Source organism: Anabrus simplex, chromosome 1 (assembly GCF_040414725.1).
Source record: "Anabrus simplex isolate iqAnaSimp1 chromosome 1, ASM4041472v1, whole genome shotgun sequence".
NCBI classification, from domain to species: domain Eukaryota; kingdom Metazoa; phylum Arthropoda; class Insecta; order Orthoptera; family Tettigoniidae; genus Anabrus; species Anabrus simplex.
The window spans coordinates 159,456,638-159,479,084 of NC_090265.1; the positions used below are offsets into that span (position 1 = coordinate 159,456,638).

The 22,447-nt window shown below is 39.3% G+C and overlaps 1 protein-coding gene across 1 annotated transcript in view; it reads left to right on the top strand.

Moving 5' to 3' along the window:
• The window catches only part of spn-E (spindle E), a 323,333-nt gene that overhangs the window by 297,443 nt on the left and 3,443 nt on the right, over window positions 1-22,447 (top strand). The window contains exon 25 of the mRNA XM_067157868.2: window positions 4,248-4,469. Coding sequence (XP_067013969.2) covers window positions 4,248-4,469 — 222 coding nt within the window. The remainder of the gene's footprint in view (window positions 1-4,247; window positions 4,470-22,447) is intronic.

The following is a 22,447-nucleotide window of genomic DNA, read 5'->3' on the forward strand; positions in this document are numbered from 1 at the left end:
ATCACTTTCTTCCAGAATTAAATTATTTAGGTCAGAAAACCTATTTCTGATGTTTATTTCTGGAAATTCAGTTGTAGATTTCTTCTTAGCCGGCCATCCACGAACTACTTGACACCACGTGCTCGAGTTTGTTACTTGTACCGGTATATCACTCACATGGATATGATTAGTGAGAGGTTTCGGATAGTAGACAGTAAGCAGGTTCAGGATATAGAAAGAGAATGGGTGGCTTACAGGGATGGTGTAGTGGAAACAGCAAGGGAATGCCTAGGAACAACTGTGTGTAAAGGTGGGAAAAAGCTAACACCTCACTCACGTCCATCCACGCTCATCCCCAGGGGTCGAAAAATACCGGGCGCCCAGTCGCCATGGCTCCTGAAAATTTTTACCTGGCGCCTGAATTTTCAAATTTGGTTTTGAAAATTTATTTTTTGAAATCCGGAGTTCCCTTACATGTACTTTCCCATTGCTTTACAAAGTAACAAGTCGTGTGGTGTTTCACGTTTTTTTCTGTAGCTCATATATTCTAATATGTGCAATAAACAATTTCTGTGCTTTTGGCAAAGTCTTGAATTCTGTAATTGTTCTTCGTACCTTGGAACTGGACGTTTCAGTTCTGCACGGTCAAGCCTAGCGGTCATGGGAGATATCGTTGTAACCCGTCAAACAAGTATCCTTTCATGTGGACGTATCGTAACACATCGAGTTCTATTACAGATGTTCAGCTATCGGTAGCCAAGTGCACAGATCAGACCAGAGTTGTGGAGAAATGCAGAGACCTACTACGTTAAATAATTCCACAAACACTACATTACCGCCATCCTTCCCGTGACTAGCCGTTCCTCAGCTATTGCCGCCAAAGCAGTGCTGATAAATTCCCGTGGAATTCATTCTTTGTATTTAGAACATACGGAATGACGTGTTTATCAATTCTTGTATTTTCACCGAACAATATTTATACTTTTAATTTAATTACAGCATTTTGGTATTGAACAGTTTGCACATTATAAATACTGTTGTTTTTATTCCTGTGCGTTTATGGAAAATTGGCAACGTAGCATCAGACATCGAAGCCCGCGAACTCGGAAGCCATTTAACGCTGGTGTATTTTACGTTTCTGGGCTATACTTGAGAAAAGCGGCAAAATGAAACGAACAAAACCGCACAAATTGACTGATGCGAGTAACAAACAGTGTACTCTTTCAGATTTTTTTCGTAAGTACGGCCTGTAAATGTAACACAAAGTGATACCGAAGGGAGTGAATGTGAGAAAACACTTGATGGAAGTGCCGACTGTAGAGTTCAGGACGACAATGACCAGCATGAAATTTATGGTATTAAAGACAATGATAGGTCAAACATCAAAAATACGTCGAAATTTCAATTTTCAGGTAAACGGAAATTTTAGCACTTTCAGCGAAGTGCGTAAAGAAAATGAATGCTAATATGTCACAGCATATGAATGCATTGTTCATGGCACCTTATCATATTGCAAAAAATAACAGACCCTACACTGATTTTGAAAGTTTGGTTACATTGTTAAGCTAGCTGAATGTTACTGGTTCAGAGAAGTATGAGAATGATACACAATGCAGAGAATCGTAGCTTGAATGACTACCGTGGCTGTGCTATGAAGAAGGAATTGCGAAGTGTAAATTATGCAGTAACTTTCGTAGTATTGCCGATAAACATTCTAAAGGTGTATCCCAGGGTGCGAAATGGTGGGGGAGGGGGAGGAAGAGATTTCCCCCCAACCGACGATTTTATCTCAAAGGTTCCCCCCCCCCCCCCACTAAAATTGCCTGAGGGGGATTCTTTCATTATAAAATTATGAGGAAAATGTAGAACGCATATAATTTTGGACTGAAATTAATGATTTTTACTGCACATATTTTTATGAAAACATCAGCAATAATTCAAGTGACTGCCAGACCTTCAGCAATAAAACAACGCAGCAGTGGCAATCTGGACCTGCAACCTATTATTCATATTTCACTCTGACAAGTCCATCTGAAACTCGGAAAAAATATAAATTACTTGAAGCTCTCCTCCTTTGTCATTTCTCCAAGTAGCTCGAGCTTACACCACTCTTGTACTTCTTAGAAAGGGTGTGTTTCCGATAAGTAGTCAATAGGACAATATTAACTTAAGCAGTGTACAAAGCGACAAATTTTTTCAGTCAAAACTTAGCCCTGATAGAGGAAGGTTCCACTAATAAAGCAATAAATCAGGACAAATCGCGCCTCGTCTGGCCTTTCATAAGAAGGCGACAGTCTCTCAAAACTTCTCAGCTGACAGGAATGATGTTCTAATGTTTATCATTCTCGTTATAACAACAAAATTCAAACAAAAAGATCTACAATTTACATTTGTCTGGGGAGGGAGGGGGTAATTAAATTAGAGGAGAAATTGAACCTCCCGCGAAGCACTGCCTGAAAAAAATACTAGTAGTTAAACCCTATGTCCCTTCCCCCCCCCTTATTTATGATTTCCCACCCTGGTGTATCCGGATTTTCAGGACCATTTAAACTCGAAAAGTTTAAAACATACGAAAAATCCTATCCTCACTCGAAGTGTCAGGAGGCTGAAAAAAATGGCGTAACAGCCCCAAAGCGCCTTGGCCTACCAAGCGCCGGCTGCTCAGCCCAGAGGCTTGCAGATTATGAGATGTCGTGCGGTCAGCACGACGAATCCTCTCGGCCATTATCCTTGGCTTTCTTGACCGGGGCCGTCATCTCACCGTCAGATAGCTCCTCAATTGTAATCATGTAGGCTGAGTGGACCTCGAACCACCCCTCAGATTCAGGTCAAAATCCGTAACCTGGCCGGGAATCGAACCCGGGGCCTCTGGGTAAGAGGCAGGTACGCTACCACTACATTGCGGGGCCGGCAGGAGATTGAATGTTTCATGAAAAATCCCGAATGTGCACTTTTAACGAGGTGCGTCAAGAAAATGAATGCTAATACGTTACAGCATATGAATGCATTGTTCATGGCATCTTATCATACTGAAAAAAAAAAGACCCTACACTGATTTTGAAGGTTTGTTTGCATTGTTAAGCAAGTTGAATGTTACTGGTGGGAAATCAAACAGGCACATGTAGTGTAATTTTAAAAGACGCTGACCTTGAAGGTGACTGGTGATTATTTGGGTTAGTATCTCTTAAAATATACATTTCCATTCTTATATGAACTGAGACTTTACTACTTACGGCTACATTTCAAAAATAATACGTAGCTTGATCCTAGTCTAACCTGTGATGTTCATAATGTATATTTACGAAAAATGTGCTGGCTCCTGATAAAAAGGAGCTGGCTACTGAATTATTTCTATTTTCTTCTACCCCTGCTCATCCCACACCTCTTCTCACAACACACAACAAGTACGCTGAACAAGGCGAGTTCCATATTCCGTCGTAAGTGGCCACGAATTTGCTTTACCCCTATTTCAAGCAATCTGCTTTACAAACCTAGTTTTTCTTTCTTTTTAGGCTTCACTATGTACAGGTATATTGAGCTTACACAACTTTAATTTAAATTCAACCTCATTCAACCACCCAACTTAAGGTGTACCGGCTAAAAACAAATATTAGATGGCCTTGCCAACCATACATTATACTGGACATTGACTTATATCTCCATTGATATTAACAGAAGTGTGGACATTAATTTTATTTCATCATTGTATACATCAAGATTTTTACTCTCACCAACTTTTAATATACAACACCAATGTACCATACTAGACTATAATGCCTGTAGTGCATTACATCACTCCATTATATTTTATCCATTGTTTATTGTTTATTTAGTCCTAAATGTAAAATTGTAACCATTTGTACTTTGCATCGCATATATATTGTACACAGTAATATGTTATGGATCTTGCCCATCTTGTAACTTCAAGCTGAAGACGACGCTACTATGCGTCAAAACCGGTACTTTAAACTAATAAATAACAGGTTGTAAACATCTTATACGGCATACTTAGTATTGAATAGGTTAAACTTTTCTTCAATTCCAATTGTGTAACTCTGGACATGTTAAAATTCGATAATGATCTTTTAAGAACAAAACTTGTCACTCTCTTATTAATTAAATGTTTTATGTTGAGGTATTTTCTAGTGTTTATTAATCTTGCATTAGTTGGGACAGACTGGAAAACTTAAAGGTTATACATTGAGTAAGTTGAAACGGAATTGACGATGGCTCCCACTTTTACAAAACAACATGTTCTTTCGTTGCAGGTTGTTGAAAGAGAAACGAAAATCATTGGAACTGGAACTCTGTCCTCGACCCTTCACATGGAACCTTGTACCTGAACATTTTTTGATGACACCTGGAGAAGTTCCCGAGAATGATCGTGGCATCTTCCGTTTACATTGGGCAGTGCAACTTAGGCAACTAGATCAGCGGTTTGTTAAAGATATGTCAAAACATATCAAGAAACTACATGCCATTGCTGATGGGTAAATATTTTATTTATACTGTTTTATTTAAAATTGTTTATCAATCAAAAACCTTCAGTGTTGAATAGCCTAGTTCTTTGGCTAAACAGTCAATATAGTGGCCTTCAGTTCAGACGTCCCTGGGTCTGATTCCCAGACATGCCAAGGATTTTAACCATAATGGCGAATTCTCTTTACTTGGGGACTAGATGTTTGTGCCGTTCCCGCTACTCGTTCACCACACAAAACACTATAATCCACCTTAATAACATACAGTATCCCATACATGGCAGATGCCACTGAGCCTTGCCGGAGAGTCTGCCTTAGAAGTGCTGCACCAGGCTAGCAATAGCCATATGAAATTATTAGTGTTGAGTAGGATGACACCTAAGAATATTTAATTTTGAAGTCTTATCAAAATTGATAGAGGAGATTGATACAATATACTGAAACCCTGATATGTGCTCGCCACTATCCCGCATTATATGCATTTTTTTCAGGTCCTTGTACATCTGTAAAATTTACTCAGTATCTTGTGCTCAGGCCTACTTATTACGCTTCATTCGTGGAATATTTAATTCATTTTCTAAAGTGTTCCGCTTTCTACTTGCTAACTTCACAAAGTATTTGTCCAGTTACCTTCGCTTTTAAACACTCAATACCATATATAAAATTGCCTCGGAGTCAACAATAACAACTCTGGCAACAAGCATATTGCAGTACTATTCATATAAAATCATCAGTCAGTAAACAGTGAGATCGATAGCTACCTTATTTCTTGCATAACTACAGCCAAAACTGGTTAGGACATTTTTGTGGGGACCAAAAAAGAATAACGTCCTAAAGAGGGGGTGTACAAAAAACATGTAAAACAATTACGTCGTTAAATTTAAGTTTAGGTTTTAACTTAAAAGTAATTACGCTGAAAATAAACAAGTGTTTGCAATTATAATTACTAAAATAAATAATGAAATAATACATTTTTAGAACACCAACATAGCAAAACATCAAGGAAAAAAGTTCTTAAGAGACGCGAACTATACACGTCGCTAACAATTATTTACAAAATTATCGTAGGAATGTCAAACATCTGAGCGATTTGCATGTGTTTCTCGTGTGGATTAGCATCCGCTTTCCCAATAAACTTTAATTTTTCATCATTTGTAAACTGTCTAGTAGCTTTCTTCTTCTCCATAACTGAATGCCCTGCAAACCATTATGCATAAGTACAGTGTAGGCTTAATTTATGTACATTGTTAACACAATTCACTTCTCTCTTTCTGTCTAGTCATCAGCCCTCCATTCTTCACGTGTGTCTGCTCTCCTTTTCGGTTCATAGTAGGAGTCACATCTCAAGTCATCTAATACTTGCGTCATGTACTCTAATCTTGATCGCGGTCTATAATTTTTTCCCTGTATGGAACCCTCAATAGGGAACATGCATAATTTTCAAAGATATTTTTTTTTGAATAGTACACCAATGAAATAGTACGTAAATGTATTGCATTGTGGTAAGTTGCCATGTTTTCTACCATTAAAAAAATATTTAATAGTGCCTTTCCGCAAGGCGAGTGAAACGGCCTCTGACGTAAGCGGCGCGCTGTGACGTCACGATCCAGTACCGCATGCAGCTCTACCAGCCGTTGTGCATCAACCGTTGCTAAAAGCCGATTGTTTATTATTCATGATCGCGAATAACTGTGAAATGACAGAAGAAAGGTTCAAAACAGCACAATCAGACAATCTACCATGTGTAGATGTCATCATTCTTGAAAAATAGTGATTTTTGTGGCCGCAGAAATTCGCGGATAAAAAGCAAGTTTGTAAGTGGCGTCTTTTATATACGTGCAATGCACTGTAACCCATAGTATTAGGATAACAACGAACCTGGAAAGATATCACATCACTTTCAACATTTCCTTCTAGACTGATTCCCATATTAAACAACATTACATTTTCGAGCTTTCAGCATTAGTAAAGTAAGAAATCGGATTTCAGCACTAACATAAACATATAGGTAGCATTATAGTACTAGTCCGCCTCTGTGGTGTAGTGGTCAATGTGTGCCAATCCCGGAGGCCCAGTTTCGATTCCCGGCTCTGCCATGAAAGTTGAAAACATATAGTACGATGGCTGGAACGGGGTCTACTCAGCCTCAAGAGGTCAACTGAGTAGAGGGGTTTCGAATCCCACCTCAGCCATCCTCGAAGTGGTTTTTCGTATTTTCCAACTTCTCCTCCAGGCACCTAAGGCCACGGCAGTTTCCTTCCCTCTTCCTTGTCTATCCTCCCATCCTCCAACAAGGCCCCTGTTGAGCATAGCAGGTGAGGCCGCCTGGGCGAGGTAATGGCCCTCCTCACCAGTTGCATCACCATACCCAAAGTCTCACGTTCCAGGACACTGCCCGTGAAGCGGTAGAGGTGAAATCCCTCGCGGAGTCCGAGAGAAAACCAACCCTGAATGATAAACTGATTAAGAAAGAAAGAAAGATCATAGTACTATAGGGCTATAATCTATCATTCCCAAAAAATATATATATATATTTATGGTTGGGACAACTGGCCTACCCACTTCCGAGGCCCATGAAAGAGAAACATTAAATATCTTTGTGGAAGGGAAAAGTTAAACATGATAAAGATAAATATGACTTAATCTAGTTTTCACAAGTCGGGCTGAGTGGTTCAGACGGTTGAAGTGCTGGCCTTCTGACTCCAACTTGGCAGGTTCGATCCTGGTTCAGTCCGGTGGTAGTTGAAGGTGCTCAAATACGTCAGCCTCGTGTCGGTAGATTTACTGGCACGTAAAATAACTCCTGCAGGACTAAATTCCTGTACAACGGCGTCTCCGAAAACCGTAGAAGTAGTTAGCGGGGCGTAAAGCCAATAACATTAATTACATTTGGCTTTTAACAAGCTGAGCATATCAGGCAAGAAAAGTGTCCTGGTGACATTTTAGTCGTTCAGTACAGGAATGTCTTTTGGTGCTGTGAATTTTACTTTTTTTTGCTTTACGTCACACCGTCACATATAGGTCTTATGGGGACGATGGGACAGGAAAGGCCTAGGAATGGGAACGAAGCGGCCGTGGCCTTAGATACAGCCTCAGCATTTGCCTGGTATGACAATGGGAAACCACGGAAAACCATCTTCAGGGCTGCCGGCAGTGGGGTTCAATACCCACTATCTCCCGGATGCGAGCTCACAGCTGCGCGCTCCTAACCGCACGGCCAACTCGCCCGGTATTTTTACCATTCAGTTTATTGACTTGGCTTGTATAACCTAAAACTTAGGCTAAGTTGGATTATATTTTAAACACCAACATCACTATTTTCAACTGTGTGCAATTATGTTATTTATTTCATTAATATTATGATAATTATTATAATTGAGCATTGTTAACTTATAAGACCCCAACAGACCAGCATCGGTTTTGTGTAGAGTTATACATTTGTTAAATTCACGTTGTTTCCTTTCATGGTGTACACTCCTATTCTTTGTTATATTAAAGAGTATTTAGATATAGCCTAAATTTCTTTACAAATTAAGCTCTTCAATAAAGACATAAATAACTGTCGCATGCCAAGATAAATTGGTAGATTTAGTGTTGTCGAAATGGTTCATAACCCCTTTGATTTATTATCTTGACATGGATCACCCAAAACATAGGTTAGGTTTGGAGAATACTTTAATAATCAGCATTAATTAATGCACTGTTTATTACTTTCATATTCCAAGATGTAATTGAAGCATTTAAATAAAGCATCATACATTAAAATTTAAAGTTTTACCACTAGAACAGCTGACATGGAAAAGTGATTTAAAATTCAAACAAATTCATCTTACGTTAAAATCTTTAAAAATATAAACTGTAGACTTTTCCGATATATCACTACCATTTCTCCGGCTCGCCAAAATCCATTTCTCCCTAGTTTTGTCGTCTTTGGAACATTTATAAACAATTTGTTTGGGATGGTATGCGATGTGCTATTGCACATCGGAACTCTACACCATTTCTAAGTTTTCTGCGTCACTGTCTGCGCAGGATTCATTTTAAGTCTAAAATATATCACTCAGATTATTATCCAATGTATAGACCTCGAATTTAACCATAGCAGACACTAACATAAAGTAGAAATACGCAAAGTGTATCCTGCTTCTCACAGCACACTATGTGTTATTTCGTATGCTAATTCAGTCAACCTGTACGATGACGTCAGACCAATGAGATCGCGTACTTGCGTCACGTGACAGTTCCGTACATTGATTTAGATTTTTATCATGTTTGGAGTTATTATTTGTACATTCTGATCACATTTTTGAATTCTGCATGAAATTTTGAAACAGATTAGCATATTTTTAATTAAAACCCCGCATCATGCATGTTCCCAATTATTTTCTTCAATAACCCATCATGTCTAAGTAAATGGCCTATTAGATGATTCCGCATTCTTTTTTATTTTTGTCATAAAACACCTCTTCATTCGTGACTGACTCCCTGCACCTGTAGGCCGACATGCTAGGGCCACAAAATTAAGTTCTCTACTAAATCCTCACCCAGGCCAGTCGCCGCTGACGCATCATATGCACAACGTGGCCGGGAACACTCATTTAAATTTTTTATGGTGGGAAGATTACGAACGTACTAAAGAGTGACGTAAATGTGCTATCCAAGTTTCTTTAACATGTGTTTAATAGGACATGGACTGGGACTTTCGAATAATGACGTAATAACCAGGGAAACACGCTAGAGAGGGACGGCTTAAACAGGTTCGACTGTATTACACTTTTCTGACGAAAAAGACAGGCCAGGGGAAAAATTCAGGTGATTTATTATTCAAGGAATACAGTTTTACAAAAAATATTTACATTTATAAAATGCATGAAATATACTGTAATACACACAAAATTGGTTAAACTCATTTGTGGTTACTGACTTCATGTAAAATTACATCATAGGTTTTCTTCTGCACTGACAAGTAGTTCATCAAGCAAGTTGGTCACACCACTTTGAGCTATAGACACTGTAAAATATTCTGGAAAGTAAACTTCCTGTTATGAGCTGATAATACAACGTGAAGTGAAATAAATATGAATTAACTAAAGTACCAATCGAATAGGTACTATTAACATACTGGCAAAATGGAAAGATAAAGTCTTACTCTTATAGGCTACAGTCTTTGATTGCAGGAAGAATTGCTGCTGCTATTACTGTTCACATCTCTCAATAAGTCATCTTCACTCCCGTTGAACATATCTAATGTATTTGTGATTCCTGTTTTCTTGGAAGCTCTTTTCAATCACCCTTCAAGAAATCATATCCCAAGTGCACAATATCCACTTACACAGGAGTTCCACAAATGATTTCCAAACCTGGCCTGTTGAAATAAGTATGTGCACTCTTTCCACCATCTGCACTGATAGTTTTCGCACATAGTCCTTGAATGTCTTATTTATTAAAATGTCCAAGGGTAGAAATACGAATGTCAATCCACCAGGAATCGCTGCTAAATCAGTCTTCATAGTTTCCTATAATTTCTTAGTGTCTTCCTGTTGTTATATCTTCATTTCTACTCATTACACCGGTTTAGGTAAGCAAATTATACCATAGAAACACCAGCTTCATCACACACATCCTTTTATTACAAGCTGTTGACCACAACTGATTATCACACACACCAAGCAGTTCAAAGAACAAAACAAACAAAGATAAACCACTCGACTCAATTTACCTGAGTTGTTAACACATAACCGTAATGTTGTTTTCCTCATAACTAATACATAGAGTTCGTGATTTTTAGCACTTGCGATAAATGTGAAATACGTCGAAACTTTGTCAGTGTATGTGCCTTCATCTTATATGACCCGTACAAGTGTTTTTTAGCGATTTTGAATTAGTGATAAAATGCAAAATTGGTTCAAAATGTAAAATTATGCAATTTATGCGAAACAGATGCGAAACTCTCGGTTTTATACGAAATAAACATATATCTTTTAAAAAACGATGCATTTTTCTTTAAAATAAGATATATGTTGTTACTTATTTCGGGAGAAAGAATGATTACGGCGCCCATTGCGATCGTAAGGCGGTAACATACTTTGACGGACACTTACGTCCTGGTGCACGGAACATTTATAAGTTCATTATCACTGTTAGCTGGTCAGAGAGATTTATTATGTTTGTTTTGTAGCCTACCCGATTGATGTCAGATGATACCTGAAGCTATTTTCTCTGTGTACATAGTAACTCTGAGCTGAAGTACAGAAAATAAAAAGCACCTTGGTTTGCCGCTCGTTGTAAACAGTCATGACGGTATCCAAGCATGGCATGGATGAGGTTATTCGTAACTGGCTTGAAAATAGTGATGTTGAAAGTATAAATGATTCTCTGGAGAGCGAAAATACTTCTTCTTCAACTGACAGTGATGAAAGTGATCCTGATTCAGTTCCAAGATGATAGTGCCAATTGAAACTACGTGACAAAACCAGAATGCAACAAGAGCGGGTGAAAAGTCTAGTAAAATGATACTTGGAATTATTCTTATTGGTGACAATAAGCCTGTTTTTGTAACATGCAAACCAGTTTCTGAAATTCACTCTATAGTGAGGGGGGGGAATAATCCGAAAGAAATGGACATATGGAATGAATTTCTAACCCCACAGCTCTGGGATCACGTTACTAAGGAAACCAATACCTATGCCTCTATATTTCTTGCTAATTTATCTGCTTCCCTTGAAACCAGTAATATTTACTACAGACGAGCTAAAAGCTCACTTTGCTCTGTGTATTCTTATATGTTAATGTGACGAAAAATACATAAATGGCATGCAAGGGAATATTTCCTTTCACAAGTAATGGTGGGCCAAAGGGTTAAATCATTCAATGTGTGGAATATCTTTCACTGGCCAAAGAGCACTGCAAAGAACAATCAGTCAAACAGCAAATACACTTTCAAGCACACACGTTCATTCTCTTTGTGTTGACCCTTGATCATAGTCGGTTATTCTTGACATTGGTGTTGAGCAGTAGTTCCTGTTTTAAAGTACGGTAGCGATTTATTTTATAGTCTGGTAGCCATGGGTAGAAGCGAAGTGACGATCAAACAGCATGCCGAGAGTCACAAATCGGGACATTTTTATGTAAGCGATACGGATAGGCCTGTATTGATGGTCCGACTTTGCAATCAAAGACTTGAAGAAAAAAAAAATTTGCAGTCCATCCTTTGCCTCGGCAGCACTGCTGTGCATTTGGGCCTCCACGAACAGTGTCGATGTAGAATTTTTTTTTTTTTTTAGCAAGTACAAGATAATTGTAACTGATAGGCGGTCTTGAATGAAGGAGGACACTGTTTAAACAATTGGCATGTTGTACTTCAATCATAATTGAAATTCCTGTTCCTTGTAGGTGTGTTGTATTGTAGTAAATAAATACGTTCAGAATAGTATTTTTCACTTTGAAATTGTATTTGTAAATAGGCATATTCGTGTGTGTGCGTTAATTCTTCTTGCAGTCTTATGTTGATGTTTGTCTTATTTTCTATAGTGAATTCAACGGTTGTGGGCTCGAATCCCACTGGTGTCCGGTTGGCCATTTTTGTTCTGTACTTAACATCTCTTCAACATGTATTAAATGTACGTAACACGACCTAATGCGTTGAAAATCGGTTTTGAGTAGCAAAGTATGCCCATTTTTAACCAGTTTGCTACAAAACGCTAAATTTAGAAATTTAGATGCTACAAAATGCTAAATTTGAAAATCAAAACGCTAAATCTCTGATTTTTAAATGCTGTAAACCACAAACTCTACTAATACAAGATATATACACATGAAATCTTATGTTTATGTGAAAATTATAATATTGCCTTTTCAAGAAAAAAGAAGAAAAAAAAAAAGAAAGAACGAACGAAAGAAAGAAAGAAAGAAAGAAATAGTTATACTTCAATCAATTAGCTGTCTTATTCCAATCCTATTAGCAGCCTATAGAAACTCTTATGCTTGTTGCTCGATAAATTCTTTTGAACAAGTCTGTAGCATTTCTCTCTGACGCTACATATACAAACTCAATGAACCCCTTTTCTACTAGTTCTCTACATACACGGTACATGTCAATATGTTTTGACCTTTCACTCACATTGTCGTTTTTACTCAATTTAATCGCTGTTGCATTGTCAGCAAAAACTTTACAAGGTATATCCATAAACCTTTCCAGTCCTAGCTCTGATAGCAAATCTTTCATCCAAGTTACTTTTTGAGATACCTCTGCCATTGCCATGTATTCAGCATCCATGGTAGACCTAGCAATACAACTCTGTTTATTACTATACCAAAATACTGCTCCCCCTGCCACTGTGGTTACATACCCACTCACCGATCTTCTTGACTCAGTATCTCCTCCCCACTCTGCATCACAGAACACTTGTACTGATGCCTCACAATTTTTGAAACACAACTTTAAATCTCTAGCACCACGTAGATCTCTCATGATATGCTTTACCTCTTTCCAATCTTTAATCTTAGGTTTTTGACAATTTTGGCTAACTTTACTTATCGCAAATGCAATGTCATGTCTAATATTATTTGTCAAATATAGCAAACTTCCTACCGCACTGCGATAGATGGTACAATCAAATTCCTGCTCATCATTTTCAGCTGCTGAATACCCACTTGCTAAATAGTCTTACTCGGTTTACAGTCATTCATGGAAAAATCAGCAAGTAATTTGTCAATATACAAACTTTGACTCAACATAACCCCTTCTTTTGTCTGTTCTATTTTTATTGACAGTAAGTGTGTTGTTTCCATAGATCTTTAATCTGTAACTCATCTGCCAACCTTATTTTAACCAACTTAACAATATCTTTGTCACCTATTACAATTATGTCGTCAACATACAAGCCAATGGTACAACACTCCTTTACATACACACACATAGTTCTTTGACACATCTCCCAAAATCTAGTCTTCTAATTGTAGCATCAACACAAGCATTCCAGTCTTTACTCGAATTAGGTAGTCCACAGATGCTTTTCTTACATACATCATTTTGGACATCTTTTTCTACGAACAATTCTGATTGTTACATGTTTACAGTACAACTGATTTCACTATTTAACTAAGCACTAGTTAGATCTAGATGTTCTGCAGTCCAACCTTTACATACTGCAATACCTATTAACAGTCTCATTGTTTTCCTCTTAATAACAAGACTAACTAAGGTTCATCTGTCTCTTAAAACATTGGGCAACCAACCTGGCCTTATATTTCCGAATGTTACCCTCAATGTCATACTTCAATGAAAACACCCACTTAGAACTAATTACCTTGATATTTTCTGATCTTTTTACAATTTCCCAAACATCCTTCTTTCTCATCTCATTGATTTCCACTTTCATGGCTTCCATCCAGTTATCAGACTCTTGGCTTCCTCAACTGCTCTAGGTTCTACACTCCCATGTCTAACTTCCATCACTGCCTTACAATCTGCACAAGTCTTTCCTTTTCCTCTGTCTTATTGACCCTCACAGATTATTCCCTGGCTCTTGTATTGATTGCTATAGACTCAACCTCTAGTTGTTCCTCCCCGGTCGTTGACTCAACAGCCAATGTTTCTTCTCCTTCTTCCCCTGTGTCTATTCAGTCCCTAATTTTATCTCTGGATGTTCAATGCACAGTGTGTCAAAGTATGTTTCACTACCCTCTGCCTTTGGTACATTTATCTTTTCTATGATATCAATTCCAGGACTTTTCACCTTAAAGGGAAATATCTGCTCCTCAAATACCACACTTCTCCTCACTATCACTTTCTTCCTATCAAGACTCCATGATCTTTTTTTTGGTGGCTTTACATCGCACCGACACAGATAGGTCTTATTGCGACGATATATCCATATTTAGTACCTGCCTCGTACCCTATCATAACGCATGACTCTGCTCTGGAATCTAACTTCCTGCTGTCTGCTCTCACAGCCCATGCCTGACATCCAAATACTTTCAATCTACCTATTTCTTCCTCATCCAACTTCCTATTGAATCATAGTTCATACGGTATCTGAAAATTTATTGCTAAGGATGGGCACCTATTTCTTAAATACACTGCAGTCATTACTGCTTCTCCCCAAAATTCTTTTGGTAACCCTGACTGGATCAATAGACATCTAACAGTATCAATCATCGTTCTATTCTGCCTCTCCGCTAATCCATTTTGTTGTGGAGTGTACGGTACAGACCTCCTATCAGCAATACCACATTTTTGCAGTTGTGCTTGAAACCTGCTACATGTACACTCTGTAACATTGTCAGATTGCACTACCTTAATTCCTACACCATATAACTTTTCTGCCTTTGCCTGATCGTATTAAACACCTCCAACACTTCATCCTTATTTTTCACACATACAGCCACATTATATCTATCACTTGAGAAAATCGAGAAATACCTGACGACTTGAAGAATGCTACCATCATCACTATCTTCAAGAAAGGCAATCGTAGTGCATGTGGGAGCTACCGTGGTATATAGCTTTTGTCAATTGCGGGTAAAATTCTCGCAAGAAGCGTATTAAACCGGCTTGGAGTTATCTCAGAGAGGATTTTCCCCAAGTCTCAATGTGGTTTCTGAACCTCCAGATGCACAAGAAACAAGAAATATACTTCCGTTAACACCTTTGGAAAAAAATGAAACATAGCTCCGTTAACACCTTTGGAAAAAAAATCCATTAGTCTCTTCTGGTTGTTGCAGTTAAACTTTCCTCCCTTCACGTTGAAACGTCTCGTCAATACCACGCAGCCGAGTTTCTTAATTGGAGCTTGTCATCCGCGACTTTTGGGCTTGCTTTCGTACGTGACCGGTAATTAATTGACATGATGATAAGATGTTGATTCCCATAGAGAATCTGAAATGTTTGTCCCGAATGAGTAAATTTATAATACCAATATAAATGGTCCGTTGATTTTCCATCTTACTCATTCCTGGTTGCCAGCGTTTTGCCCCCGTGTGCTAGGTTGGGCTCGTCAGTTGGTACCTAACACACCTACCAAGACACATGGCTAGTGCATACCGTGGAGGCCAATGCGTAGGCTACTTGAAGCCACCGGGGTCGAGTATGAAGTGAGACTAATCTTTGTAGCTATGACTGTTTGCATTTCCTGACGTCGACCTCATCAGAGGAGTTAATGAGATGAAACAAATGACTTGATATGAGTAACTAAAAGGGATTATATTTACTTTATATGTAGGCCTAAAAGTCATCTTCACCATTTTACTTTTTTAATTTAGAAATACTGCCTTCTAACGAAAATAGCCAGTATAACTCAAATATATTCATAAGTTTGTTAAAGAACAGTGTAGAATGTTTACATGTACAATTTATAGCTCTTTATAGCCTAGAAGTCATGTGTTCACTGCACAAAATGTGAGGGTATCACATATTGGACCCTGCTTTACTCTTTTCGGCTGTAAAAGTTGGGGGGAAAAGGGGGTCTAATACACGAGTAAATACAGTACTTAAAGATAAAGGTCTGACGTTCAATATCCACATTTATCAAAAGAATGCTTCCAGTCACTATTTATTTGGAAGTACAACTCGTAACATACGCTAGTTATCAGCTGGTGGTTTGGCATGCTTTCTAAAGCACGGCTTTGTTCGGAAGGAGTGGTTTCTGCTACACATACACCAACTGGGAATATCAGAAACCATTTGGGAACAGATTCACACTGTTTGGACTCTACAGTCAGGAACGAAACTATTTTTGAAAGGCTCAAAAAGACACGACCTCGAATGCTCTTGATACATGGCTGATGATGGCAGTGAAGATGATGTCACTTGGAATGACGACACGCCGGTAGCAAGGAAGTTGGCGGCACAAGACTATAATTCAAATGAAACCAGTGATCAGGTTTACTTAGGTTGACTGTGTTGTCGGCCTACTGCTCAACTGACAGAGACAAATGACTGGCCATTAAGTTATTTTGTATCAATATTGCATAATATGATAATACGATAGATACCCTTACTGCCTTTTTCTCTATGGGGTCGAGTATAAAGTGAGACGAATCTTCGTAGTGAGTTTTTATGACTGTATGCCCGTCCTGACGTCAGCCTCATCAAAGGAATTGATGAGATAAAATGAGTGACGTTATATGAGTAACTAAAACTGAATATATTTACTTTATATGTAGGCCTAAAAGTTGTGTGCACCATTTATTGTCTTTTTACATTTAAAAATACTGCTTTCCAACGAAAATAGCCAGTATAACTCGAATACATTCACAAGTTTGTTAAAGAATAGTGTAGAATGTTTACAGGTACAATTTACAGCTCATTATAGCCTAGAAGTCATGTGTCCACTGCCCAAAGTCTGAGGTTGTCGTATATTGGACCCTCCTTTACTTTATTTGGCTGTAAAAGTGGGGAGAAAAGGGGGACTGGTATGCGAGTAAATACGGTAAATATGTAAAATGGGTGAGTGCGGGCCTACATTTCTTTAAAAGTCTAAATTTCTACTTCCTTATAGGTACACTGTTGGGTTCTGATACAAGTTACAGTAAAGTATTGATGCTGCGAGCATGGTCGATCCGCTGTGTATGATGACATGCATACAAACTAATGTCAAATAACAAGTAACTACGGGCGCGGGACCACAACTCGCTACGGACTGCCTGCTCAAACATTCCTCCCATCCGCGCTTACTCTCTGCCTTCGCGTCATCTGAAAGACTCCATTTGAACAATTAGTTCTTAGTTTAGGCCTAAGCGGTTAAGGGCGGAAAGGGGTCGAAACCTGCGCAGTCTGAAAGAGGCCAAACAAACTTAAAATTAAGCACCAACACGTCAGACGCAAAGAGAATAAACCTGGCTTGGGATCAACGTTCCCTGCAGCTGTAGGCTGACATGCAACCACGCCTCAGGGCCATGTAATTATGTTCTCTACCAAATCCTTACCAAGGCCAGTTGTCACTGGCCTGTCCGTGCAGCATGGACAGTAACGCTAATTTTAATTTTACTGGCCTGTCCGTGCAGCGTGGACAGTAACGCTAATTTTAATTTTCTTATGGTGGGAATTACGAAAGTACATGGACACAATACAGTACTACGATACACAGAAATGTTTACAAATTCACAAAGAAAATTCAGCAAATTGAGGGTAACAGGATAGTGCCTACCACCAATAAATGTATTGTCTTCATATTGTGATCTTTCCTACTTTTAAACCTAGAACCAGCAAGCGTTGATGAATAGACAGTTTGCTCATTTCTGTTGTTTATTTATAAATACCAATATAGTTGGGCCATTGTTGGACATTACAATCCAATAACAGACAACTATATTGGTAATAAGAATTTACTCATTAGGTACAAATGTTTCGGGCTCCCTATGAGAAACAATCCGTATCAGTATTTTTATTTCTTCTTTTAGTAGCACTGTTCTACTAACATATGGAATAACATGTCTTTCTTGTGAGCCTGAAAGTTTACAGATGCTTTTTACTCATTTTCGTCCATAGAAACAATCTCTTTGTATGAGTTTCCTTGAAAACAAATGAGTGGCTCGTTGCTGTTCGAACCAAAACATGTCGTGTAATGGGGCTGTACTTGTTATTGCTACTGCTCTTATTTTGGGGCTATAATAATTATTTGTATGAGGGAGTTAAAAGCACTGGCGTAGCCAAGGGGAGGGGGGGCCGGGCCCCCCTAAAATATTTCATGAAACTAGAGCGAGAATCAGCACGAACAACTTAAAAACGTATGCCGAAATGTTAATTTAACGTAGCGACAAGAATGTACTAGCAGGGCTCAATAGGGCCATTAATAATTATCCATATTTGTACTGCTTGAATGAAAGGAAGACACTTAGGATTGTGATGCGGGGGGGGATATTTCCCTGTAGAGGTCTCACAATTGAGAATGTAACCGTGTGTTGAAAAATGTCAAGACATGAAGAATGGGGCAATTAGCAATGGATTACTCAGTAGGGGGCCGGAATGTGACCGAGATAACGGGGGCAACGGCCAGAAACAGTTGCAAGCTTACAACATCGTGTCAGCTTTTGAATATCGGTTCCAGGAAACAACAATGTCCTAGGGATCCTCGGGTTGCGCCGTGGTTAAGAGATGTGCTGTGTTTAAGTTGCAGCGTTGGGAAGACTGTGACAGGATAGTGAGCTGCATGTTAGTTCCTCATTTTGTGCCATATAAGTAAGTTTTTTTGAAGAGGGACCGTTTTGTCACTGAGAAGCCAACACTATGTGCATCCTCGGTAAGTTATGAAAAAGTTTTTTAATTGTTACAGTAGCAAGACAATCGCGGATTCGTGCCTAAGTTCGATAGGTAGGCCTATATATTTTGTCAAATGCCCGGGGACTGATTGGAACCTCAAATGACACCATCAAAAGTGCGGGTAACTATTTTGTAATTGGCGGCCGTGATAACTCAGTTCCAGTGGTTCTATCTTCTCATCAGGACGGCCTAGGCTTGAATCGCAGTCGATGCATGAAACATTTTTTAAATGGGAAGTCACGTTCTATTGATACGGATTCTACTTAAAACACTAGATCCCGTCCCTTACCCTTCCGTATAGACTTTTGAGCCAGAACCGCATCATTTATGGTGGTGTATTTTGAGTATCCAACCATTATTCGGACTTACCTTGTACCTTAAATGGCGAGTGAATGCAGTGGCGTACCCACAAAATAATTTCAGTGGCCAGTAGTGTGGATATAACTTTTCCTTGGAAGGGGTTGTGAAAAGATTTTTTATTTTTATTTAGAATTTGCTTTACGTCGTACTGTAGGTCTTATGGCGACGATGGGAAAGTAAAGGGCTGAGAGTGGGAAGAAGCGGCCGTGGCCTTAATTAAGGTACAGCTCCAGCATTTGCCTGGTGTGAAAATGCGAAACCACAGAAAACCATCTTTAGGGCTGCCGACAGTGGTGTTTGAACCCACTATCTCCCGGATGCAAGCACACAGCTGTGCGTCCCTAACCGCACGGTCAATTCGCCCGGTGGATATGAAAAGAAAGCCGGTCCTACCGAGTGCGGTGACGGAACTTCAGTAGATATTGTTGGTTTTTATTGTTACCATGTACAATCATAGCTTCTGTACTCTTAACATAAACCTGCTGCATTATTGAAACTGTTCGTAAAATTGACAATATCGTTCTTCGTTTGCCAGGAAGTAAAATCTTCATTTAATTTGTCTTCTTATAAAAAGGAACCACTTTGGTACTACACCCCGTGAAGGGCCGTAGATATTTCGATTACGGGAGACTCAAGGATAACTCTACTGCACCCAAAAACAAGCCTGTATCCTCCTCATCCCATGCCTTTCGTAACTCTGTCAGTGCCGGGAATCGAATGCAGGATGCCTTAAGTCAAATTCGAAAATAAGGATACCGAAAAGTAACCAGCCGGCCCCACGGTGTAGGGATAGCTTGCCTGCCTCTTACCGGAGGCCCCGGGTTCGATTCCCGTCCAGGTCAGGGACTTTTACCTGGATCTGAGGTCTGGTTCGAGGTACACTCAGCCCACGTGTTTATAATTGAGGAGCTATCTGACGGTGATTATCAGCCTCGGTCTAGAAAGCCAGGAAAAACGGCAGAGAGGATTTGTCGTGCTGACCACACGACATCTCATAATCTGCAGATCTGCAGGCCTCCGGGCTGAACAGCGGTCACTTGGTAGGCGATGGCCCTTCGGGGCTGTTACGCCATGGAGTTTGGTTTGGAAAAGTGAACAAAGAAGGAAGCGACACCCCTGCAAGGCTCCTTAGCTTCCAGCTAGTTCCTCTGTCTGGCGTCGTGCATTTAGGACAATAAGAAAACGTACGCCTTAATAAATGCTCCTCGTAAAACCTTCGTAAAAATACTAACTGCATATATTTATAACAATAATCACAAACGCCTCCTTTTCATGCGGCTCGGTTGGATCGCTGTCCTTCTGAGTCTGAGTTCGCAGGTTCAAATCCTGGCTTGGATCGGTAACCCTTAAAACGGTGTTGAAATGGCAGCAGCTCAGTGTCGTTGGTTTCTGGCACGTTAATAAAAACTATACATACGAATATTAGCGTCACAAAACTCTAACTTCATACTACTATATTCTGTATCCCAGGCTTGCGAGGGAAAGTAATTAACAATTTACTTTGTCGCACCGACACAGATAGGTCCTATTGCGACGGTGGGATAGGAAGTAGGAAGGAAGCGGCCGTGGTCGTTATAATTAAGGTACAGCCCCAGCATTTGCTTGGTGTGAAAATGGGAACCCACGGGAAAACATTTTCAGGGCTGCCGACAGTGGGGTTCGAATCCACTATCTCCCGGATGCAAGCTCACAGCTGCCTGGCCCTAACCGCGTTTGAAACTAATAGGACAAGGTAAACCCTACATGGCATATGTTGTGACGTGTATTTTTCTTTACCAACTAACAAAATATCTATATCCATACGCTTTACATTATATATTTGTTTGTTTGTTTGTTTGTTTGTTTGTTTTTTTGTTTTTGCTAGTTTCTTTACGTCGCACCGACACAGACAGGTCTTATGGCGACGATGGGACAGGGAAGGGCTAGGAGTGGGAAGGAAGCGGCCGTGGCCTTAATTAAGGAACAGCCCCAGCATTTGCCTGGTGTGAAAATGGGAAACCACGGAAAACCATTTTTAGGGCTGCCGACAGTGGGGTTCGAACCTACTATCTCCCGAATACTGGATACTGGCCGCGCTTAAGCGACTGCAGCTATCGAGCTCGGTGTGTGTTTGTTTGTTTGTTTGTTTGTTTGTTTGCTTGCTTGCTTGCTTGCTTGTTAGTGCCTTCAGTACAGTGGCGAAGTTAGGGCTTTAGGCCCTCTCGTACACTTAACCACATACTAATCAGAATCTTAAATAAAATACTGAGATACTTAAAATAGTTAAAACTACATAAATTAAGATAATTTAAAATAAATTTAAATAAATTACTTACTAAATTAATATTAGAACTAATTACTATTAAAAACTCTTAACAAGGCTAATCCTCAGGAACGCACACATTCATACGTCAACCATTCAGTCAGCTGTCCTCACCAGGTAGTCTCGGCAGGTGACCTTAAATCGTGATTTAAAAAAGCTAGTTTCTCTGACCTGAACTGGCAGGGAATTCCATAATCTGGCGACAGTCACCACAAATGATCTATTAATTTTATTTGTGCGGTGCAGTGGAATAGAAAGAATGAATCTAGAACGTGTATTTAAGTTGTGAAATGATGATAAAAAGATGAATTTAGAAGAAATATACATTGGCTGACTTTCAGCTACCACTCTGATCACCATCGTTAAAGCTGCCGACGTTTATCAGACATCAGCCATGAGGCAGCCTGATAGTATGGGGTGAGATGACTATCGTACCCGGTATTGTAAATAAATCGCAGGCAGGTATTCAGTGCTCGTTGAAGTTTGTGTTTCTTCTCTCGTCATGTCAACTAAAACGACGTCACAATAGTCAAGAATAGGGATAATGAGTGTCTGCATTAGTTTGGCCTGTAGCTCAAATGTAAATACATCCCTTTGCCGTTTAAGAGGGTGAAGAACTTCAAAAATCTTTTTACGTACTTCTTTCGTGTGATCAGACCAATCAGCTGTTTCATTCATCATTACGCCGTGATTTTTAACCATTTTACTGTAGGGAGTAATTTTACTATTCAGTAGGATAGGCGGGACTGCGACATTGTTTGAGCAGCTTAGTAATTTTCGTGATCCAATTATAATTGTCTGATTTTTTTGCAGTTTAGTATAAGAGCTTCGTTGTGCATGTACACTGAGTCGTCGGAGGTCCCTATTAATATCTTGTCTTGCAGTGTCGATATATTTGAAGATCGTCAGCACAGAGATCATGTGTGTTATTTCCTGTCACAGATGATATGTCATTGATATAAATACAGAAAATTACGGACCGTAGAATACTGTCCTGCGGGGCAACACCAGTTTCATTTTCCATTTAGAGGCCTTGTCGTTTACTGTTAGACGCTGTTGACGGTTACT